Source organism: Carassius gibelio, chromosome A21, assembly GCF_023724105.1.
Source record: "Carassius gibelio isolate Cgi1373 ecotype wild population from Czech Republic chromosome A21, carGib1.2-hapl.c, whole genome shotgun sequence".
Lineage (NCBI taxonomy): Eukaryota > Metazoa > Chordata > Actinopteri > Cypriniformes > Cyprinidae > Carassius > Carassius gibelio.
This window is the reverse complement of record NC_068391.1, coordinates 4,516,963-4,526,014: the sequence shown is the minus strand read 5'-3', so window position 1 is coordinate 4,526,014 and position 9,052 is coordinate 4,516,963. Positions and strand designations below refer to the sequence as shown.

Genomic DNA, 9,052 nt, shown 5'->3' with positions numbered 1-9,052 from the left:
TAGTATAAAGAAACTTTATTTCACGATTGTGTGCATTTGATCACAGAATTCTAGGAAGAAAATTGTCGTTAAATTATGAATCAATACAAAAATCATTGAAATCCAAACATAAGCAATCAGTAAACATCTCGCATTGTGTCTGAAACACTAAACAGGTCAGAACAAATGGAATGGATTTGGGTTGTCTGTGTGTACGTTAGCGTCTGTGGGTGTTTATTCGTTTGTGTCCATCATCCTTCCAGCTTGACTGAATCTAAAACAGTTCTGGCCTCCTTGTATTCTTCCATTTCAGCCAGTTCCTCTTCTGTCTCCTGAAAATAAAAATAATTCCAAGTCATCGTCTGCACCCATTCTGGAGTCTTAATAAGTGCGAGTAATATCTGGTTAATTAAAAACATGAATAATGAACAAATAACATGAAGAAAGTGATGCATCTTACAACTCTTGTAATTTACAATACAATAAAAGCATTGGTTTTATTAATTTAATCAACTGATCATAATTACTACTATACCTATTACACATTTGTTTCTCATCTAAAATACGGAAATAATTTAAAATCACAATGTGTGTTTTTTTTTTTAAACCATAAATTATATAAATGTAATTGAATTATACCAAACTTCAGATTTCAAAATCCACTGCATCACTTTAGTCAATATAAAAACATTTAGCAAAATATTTCCACTTATATAAACAACAATCTTGGTTTTCAACTGCCTTAAATGACAGAATAAACTCAAAGCTGAAGACTAGAGACCGGGAGCTTTCCAGCCAGTTAGAGTTAGTAAATCAGATCACAGTAACAATGAAAGAGACTAACTACCTCACCAAAAACAGCTAATCCACTCAGTAAACCTGTCAGATAATCACACACACACAGCACCTCAGACAAACAAACACACTCGCACCTAACACAGTGAGAAAATGTAATGGAGGCAGTGAGAGGAGTAGGTCATATCAATGCTAATCGATCGACAACGGTTTCTATGGAGGCCATTGCCGTGACAACATTACTAATGAACTGAATGAGTGCAGCACAGGACTGTGTGTGTGTGTGTGTGTGAGTGTGTGTGTGAAGCCTCAATGAGCTGCTGCAGTTTTACTCTGACACAAAAATATAGAGGGAATAGGAACCATTTTTATTGAAACCCAAACAGAGGCTGTCGCAGCAAGCTGTTTGAACTGTGTAATCAGCTTTGTTTGCTGTTAATTAATGTGACCTGTAATCCTTCACTTCCTCTAAATGCCAACAAACAGGAAGCGGATGGCACACCATCTCCCCTGCACATCTCTCACGAACAGACATTTTCCCTCACACACATAAACCTGCAATCATGTCTTGTGCTTAGCACAGATCCAAATACCTGGGAGATGCTTGGACACAAAAATATACTCCTGTGCAGCCAATATTCAGACAATGAACAACTTTTCTATCCTAACTCAATTTCTGGCCATCCAAAATGTAGTTGAGTTTGTCTCTTCATCTGAACAGATTTGGAGAAATTCAGCATTCCATCACTTGTTGACCAATGGATCCTCTGCAGTGAATGGGTGCCGTCAGAATGAGAGTCTAAACAGCTGATAAAAACATCACTCAAAAAATTCACACCACTAAAGCCCATCAATTAACATCATGGGAAGCAAAATACTATGCATTTTTAAGAAACAAGTCCATCATTTAAAGGATTTTAACTTCAACCTCCTATGAAAAAAATCATCTTGTTGAAATCAATAGAGAAATATGCACAGATCAAGCACTGTTAAGAGAAAATAATCAAGTTCTAAGCAAACACGTGGTGTGGATTATTTATGGATTACTGTGATATTTCTATCAGATCTTTGGACTCATTCTGACAGCACCCATTCACTGCAGAGGATCCACTGGTGAACAAGCGAGGTAATGATACATTTCTCCAAATTTGTTCTAATAATGAAAAAACCTCATCTACATCTTTGATGGCATTTTGAGCAAATGTATATTCTTGGGAAACTAATTTTTGAATTGTGCTGCCGAGTTCAAACCTTTCAGGTAGGTCAACACCTGAAACACTGTGTGCTTCATATTCTCACCAACAGTTGTTCCAGGTCAGCGTGGGCCACGGCTAAACGACGATGGCAGTCAGGGATCATCATTTTTGCCTCTTGCAACACCTCCAGCTGTTAAAGACACATTTAAGAGATTTTACAGGCTCTGTACTGTAACAAAAACAGACGACTTTTCACATTAAAAAAATCATTCAGAACTTCTCTATTACATTCAGAGAGCCGTTTATATGTCTGTATTACTTCATTAAGTATTTGAACTCCTTGTTGAGTGAGTTTGTAAGCTATTGGTCCACCTTCCAATATTGAACATGTACAACAAGATGAGTAATCGTTGAGTATTCATGTCAGAATTGTAAATTTTGTGTGAACTAGCCCTTTAAAAACAGATGTATATGCATTCACTCCAGATAGAAGGTGAAGAAGAGAATGAAGAGAGAGAAAAGGGGCCACTACTCCTTGAGAACCTCTAAATTAGCAGCATGTGTTGTTAATTACAAAACTCCTCTAAAGTTACATAACATCATTAATTTTGCATCAGCACATTAAAACTCATTAAAACTCACCCTGATTTCACCCACAGCGCTGCCATACCGAATCAACTCTGTGTCTTTCACCCTTATCAAAGCAATTTCTTTAACCCAACAGAACAACTGACTGGTAACAGCAGTGTAGTGTTCAGTTCCCTTTCGAACAATCTCTCCCGTTGCCTTGACATGCTTATTAGGGAAACCCCTTTTTACTCTGATACTGAAGCCTGATTTAAATTGCTGCAAATGTTACACCATGAGTGTGGCTCATCTAGGAAACCCCTGCACAATGCAGATGGGCACATTGAGTGCGTCGCTTGTCTGGGCTGAGCTCACTGAGACATGAGTCTCGCCTTCTCCACTCGTGGATCGCCACCTTTAATGAAGGCAGTCCTCCTTGCTCTGCTCTCCGGCTTCCTTTCTGCCCTAGGAGAAAGAAACCGCATACCAGCGGGGCTATTGCACTGGGCCTGAGTGAAACCACAACGGCGCAGTACCTTTGTGCTTCACTCTACTCCAAACCTCGATTTTCCTGTGTGCTTCACACATGAGGATCAGCGGCACTCGTCAGCTGCGAACAGCTTTATTTCCTTCGGCACATCTGAGGATGAAACCATGGACAGTAAGCTGATACATATTCTAACTTTGCTGGCTGTGGAGGATCTCGGCACGGCTTGGTTGGCTCCAGAAGAGCCCATCTACCTATAGGCTTTAGGGCCCACTCCACCATAGGAATGGCCTCCTCCTGGGCTTGCGCCAGTGGGATTTCTATTGGTGATATATTAGTCGCCACCGGCTAGTTGTCGTAATCTACCATCACCAGGTTTTATAACTATAATTGCAGGCACAGACTTTGTCTGCTTAATTCTACCTAATCCCCTTTGTAAGTGGAGAGGGTTATGTTATGTAGTCCTCAGCCTAAATGGCTTTGAGTCTCATTATTGGCTTATGCTTACAGAAGCCCACAGTACAAGTGGTCCAGGGCTCAGCTCACAGAGCAGCTTCGTTGTGCACTTTTTTTTATAGCAGTGCTATTGGACGAGTTGCCCATAAGCACATAACAGTGTGATATTAACATCGTTGCCTCTATTTACAGTCTGAGAATGTTCTCCTTCCAGAGTCCAAAATTAACTCTTGCCAAGTGCTAAATGTGGCTAAAATTGACATGGCGTTGCTGGTATTTTCTATACATACATGCTGATATATAATTATATATAATATGTGTGTATAACATACAATAAATATATATAACTGATCCCTGAATGGAGCTGTGTATCGCTGGATTCTTCAATTCTGGACCCCAAACATAGTCCTTTAAATGAGTGAGGCTCATCAGGTTTCTCAACCGGGCAGGTGTTGTTTCAGGTAGTTTATTCCTCTTACCTGTTTCTTGATTACATACTCGTCTCCTGCCTCTGCCTTGAGACGCTCAATCTTCTCTTCCTGCTGCTTTGCCTCCTTTATGTACAACATCTCATCTTTGACCAAACTGAGAGAGAGAGAAACAAGAATGAGAATGGATAGCGAGAGGTGAGTTTTACAAAAAAAACATTCATACTTATGTTTAACCAATGCTGTCAAGAATTTATCACCATGAAATCAAACAACTAGCTAACTTACAGATCTCTCAAAAGATGAATGCACCAATCTTTGTTTAAACAAAATGTTACATAAATAAAAACAATGCAAGTATAGTTTAATAAGCTTGTTATATACATAACACAACATAAAGATGACAACTAAGATATAGACAATGTTTTGAAAATTAATCAAAATACACTACTGTTTAAAAGTTAAAAGTCATTAAGACTTAAGAAATCAAAGGATGCATTAAAGCAAGGATGCATTAAAAACTGATCAAAAGTGACAGTAAAGACATTTATAATGTTTCTATTTCAAATAAGTGAATCTTTTATTCATCCTGGGGGTAAAAGTGTACCTCCGAGTCTGCTAAAATATTAAGCAGCACAGCTGTTTTCAACACTGAAAATAAGAAATGTTTCTTGAGCAGTAACTTTTGAACACTACTTTATTGAAACAACACGAAATGGTAAAACACAAACAAATGTAATATGTTAACCCACTTCTATAAGATTCCACACAAAATTTAATTTAAAATTAAAATTCCCAATTCAGTTTTTTGCCTCTTCTTTTATGATTACCTACTGTCAATCTCAGAAAAGCTGCATTCTTGTTAGCCGCAGCTCTAAACTGCATCAGCTCCTTCCTGATCGCTACGCTAATCTATCTTTTAACTGCATCTGTCTCCATTTCCCTCGCACACACTCACAAAGACACTGTACTGTCCCGACTAGGATTAATTGATCATCAATTTAGTCCCTAATTTGAACCAAGTCAGGTGGCAAATGGGCCACTTTTGCTTGATTGTTAGTGAAAACGCAGAGCAAGTACATTGATAAATTTTGATTATTTATCAATTATGGCCAAATGAACTAAACGCACTGAATAAATTCGCGGCCTGATTGCCGTAATGGAGTTTGAAAATATCACTATTGATAATGATTCTAGCTAATAACCGCTTTCCGTCTGCGGCCTGCTCGCTTGTCGGGACGACATGCCGTTGCGAAAATCATTTTTCATAAAATCAGCCGTGAATGTGTGTGTGTGTGTGTGTGTGTTAGTCAGAGAAGAAGAGAGAGAGGACAAGACACTTCTCCATTAATCAAACATACTGCCAGCCCAGGCCACATGCTGTAAGATTTGTCTCCGCCTGCGACAATATGTCATATTTTACATCAATTACGCCAGTTTTAACAGGCTTCAATCATGACGCCCTGGTGCAATTCTCAACATATGCTCAAGGTAAGGCTTTCTCTGACATGCACGCAAAAATGAAACTGCAGTAAAAGGAGGAGGGGGTGCAACCACAGAGGAAGCCGGAGGGGTGGAAAGATTGGGGTGTAGCATAATTCTAATAAAAGTGAGAGACAGGCTAATGAAAAAGTGTCATGCTGATGTTAATTTCTTGTTTCTGCGGGGTGATGTGGGAGCTGCTTATAGCAGGGGCGGAGCTGGGCAGCTGTAAATGGGGCTGCCAGGGCTGCTTCCTTCAGCTTAATGGAAAAAGCATCTCTCTGGAAAATAGAGAAAAGAATTAGACTCGACACAAACATTCTCTCCCCTCTAATACTGTATTTTTGAGGCAGCGGGCCAGCGGCGAGACCCGGTGACAAAAGCAAATTACGTCTGTCATTTTATTAAGTGCATCCGCTGAGCTAGGCCAGAAAACACTGACTGGAATACAGCAACAAAAAGAAGAAAAGAATAGGGTAGAGCGGAGACGGTGGAAGACGGAGAGGACGATGACAAGATGTGGGGTTGGCAGGCAGTTCGTTTAGATCAACACGATCATGTTTCAAAGCCAAGATGAAGAGAAAATTCTGTAAAAATATCCTTAATTTTTCTTTACAGGACAAAATTTCTGATTTTTGACGAGACATTTGGACTAAATGCTTCAGATTCAGCAGAGAACACTATATCTTGACCACTTCATAGGGCATTTCAGGAATTCCCTGGAGGTGTCTGAAGACATGAAGTTCAGGGATGTAGGAGTATGAGAGGAGCTTGACCTGAAAGTGTAATTAACTGACATTACAAGCAGCCACATGTACTACAGCAGCTGGTCTTACAGCAGGAGAACTCTTCATAGCCCTGCATCACAAAAGAGGGCTAGAACAACAGACATGGTCTAAAATACAGAAACACTGAAACAATCATGATAAATATGGCAATTATTGTATATAGCAAAATTATCAGATTTGAAAAAAATCCTGATGTGTTCACGATTTTATTATATATATATATATATATAAATAAAATCACAACAGCTGTGGTTGCCAGATATACACATTAAAAAAAAGCATCAACAATGTTTGATATAATAAATAATATACACTATATAGGCCTAAATACAATAATCTATTTAAAGCAACAAAATCTGTGTCACAGCTTAAAATGTACTGGTAACCACCATAATACATGTGGTCAAAAAAACAACAAAAAAACTTAAACTTAAATTAATGCAGTAAATATTAACAAAATAACAGAAAAAAAAAGAAAAAAAAAACCTATTGTACATTACTGATACAAAAAAATTATATATAAAAATCAAGAATAGGCGTAAAACGCATCTCTTCCATCTTTATTTGACCCTCTAACTTTTGCACTCACTATTATAATTCTATTCTTTAAAAAAAAAATCCAAATACCTTTATAATCTTATTATTTATATTCTATTTTCTTTTCATTTATTATGCAAATATATATACAGTACAGACCAAAAGTTTGGAAACATTACTATTTTTTAATGTTTTTGAAAGAAGTTTCTTCTGCTCATCAAGCCTTCATTTATTTGATCAAAAATACAGAAAAAAAAAAAATTTAATATTGTGATATATTATTACAATTTAAAATAATTGTTTTCAAATTTATTATACTTTAAATTGTCATTTATTTCTGTGATGCAAAGCTGAATTTTGTTTCCATACAGACCAAAAATGAACACCCAAGGACCCAGAGATACAAACTGAAGCTAGCGCAAACATACAAACTGATTTAAAATGAGTAAACCATGAGACCATCAAGCAGCCCACACCTCACTGGCCTGACAAATGAAGAAATGCAATTCAGCAATACAGCATTCAAAGGTGGCAAAATCAATTATCTGACCTGGAGCCAAGAAGGCCTTGTTTGAGTGAACCACAGAGGCCTGTGCTCGCATGGGGAGAGAATTCGGAGACAAATCTATAGAACCTAAAGACTCAGCTGAAAGAAAACGAAGCAACTCGCACCGCTCTAATCGATACGAAGGCTGGACCGTCCACATAGAGGGCAAAAAACAGATGGGAAATCCAGAAGAAACATGTCAGACAGACACGAACATTGTGTGTCGTCGCTGGGCCTGACAGCGGGAATGCTCCATCATAAAACCATCAATCGACACCAGCAGTGCCCATGCAATAAGCAAATTCAACATAAATTCAGACACCTAGAAGTGATTGGTCCCTCATGTGGACATCAGCTGTGTTTGACAGGCCGAGCGTTCAGTTCTTATCACAGCTCGGCTCATTACGATGTTGTCTCCTGTGTTGGCATGGTGTGCAAGTTGTTTCCTAACCCTCTCTCCTTCTCAATCCCACTGAGAATCATTCCCACACTTCCATTACCAGTCCTATCAAACAGGCCCATCTCAATCAGGCCCTCATCTGGTCAATCAATGCAAACAGCAGTCAGGTGGGGATTGAGAAGACAAAAGGAGGTGTGAGGAGAGGATAAGGCAAGATCAGAAACACTCACAGAACACAAATGACCAACTTTAATACCAGTCTAACATTGGTTAAACGCTTCTAAGATCCTGGTCTTACTAGGGACTGTCAGTTGTACAGAGTGACTAAACATAATCAATGTCAATGAGATCATACGAAGGTCATATCTCATTCTATAAAGTTTGTACTTTCATGCTAACTTTGTCAATAATAACAAATTTTTTCAATAATCAATAATTACGTCTAAACAAATCAGATGAGATTAAGCCATTCTTGATTATCCTTTAATTACAGTCCTGAGAAACACATCTGCTGCTTGAGAGAATATAAAAATATCTATTGCATGTGGCATCAACATAGCATCAAATTCTTAATTAAATCCCTTATTTTTGTCTACTTATGTTGGACTCGTAAACAAGTGTAAATTAGCATAACTCTTATAGGTTGTATAACTTCAGCTTTCACCTCATTGAAAGTGACTGGGGTATTCAGCGTCTGAACAATGCTAGAGCATGTCAGAGCAACGGCCTGTACTTACAGCTTCCGCCCAATGAGGACACTCAATTGCGGCGTATGCCCGTGGAGGGGCCGGTGAATCCGCGGCCTTATCCTGCTGACATTAATACACTTAAAAATAGGATTACTCAGACTTACCGTTTAACCACACCGGTCTTGATTTTTATTTGCCGTATTCTTGGATCCGCCATTGTCCGTGTTGTTTGAAATAGTGCAAACGGATGAAAACGCAGATAAATATGTTTATAAGATCGAGCAGCAGAGATCAGCCTGTTAGCAGAGAGACTACGCAGCAGAAAACGTGCGCACTGCGCATGCGCAGGTGAAGCAGAGAGCACGTGACAGTTTCTTGATTTATTTTTACTACGTTATAGTGTAATTTACCGGTATATAGGCCTTTTGCCTATAAAGGATGATAATGAAAAATCCATTAACAACAACAACAAAGTAGAAGTAACATGCAAAAGTCGTATGAATATAGTAATCAATTAATACCATGGTATCAAACTGTATAATGTTTTTCTTAATCTTTTATTATTATTATTTTACTGCTGATTATCAAGGATTCTGTTTTTTAAAACAAACTTGAATATGTTAATCACAAAAATAATTTAACATTTAACAGACCTATCAATAAACATACCCATTAACTTTTTTAGCTCAAATAATATTATA

General features: G+C 38.1%; 1 protein-coding gene and 1 long non-coding RNA gene across 2 annotated transcripts; both read right to left on the bottom strand.

The window, feature by feature from the left end:
* On the bottom strand, positions 1-8,707 carry LOC127941826 (tubulin-specific chaperone A). Its single transcript, XM_052537267.1, has 4 exons — positions 8,516-8,707; positions 3,960-4,065; positions 2,074-2,160; positions 1-311 (listed from the first exon to the last, which is right to left on the bottom strand). The coding sequence occupies exons 1-4, from the start codon at positions 8,566-8,568 to the stop codon at positions 231-233; spliced, it is 327 nt and encodes a 108-aa protein (XP_052393227.1). The 5' UTR covers positions 8,569-8,707; the 3' UTR covers positions 1-230.
* Positions 4,592-8,509, bottom strand: LOC127941827 (uncharacterized). Its single transcript, XR_008149146.1, has 2 exons — positions 7,585-8,509; positions 4,592-5,671 (listed from the first exon to the last, which is right to left on the bottom strand). It is a non-coding gene; the product is annotated as an uncharacterized LOC127941827 (long non-coding RNA).
* Positions 8,708-9,052: the final 345 nt, after the last annotated feature.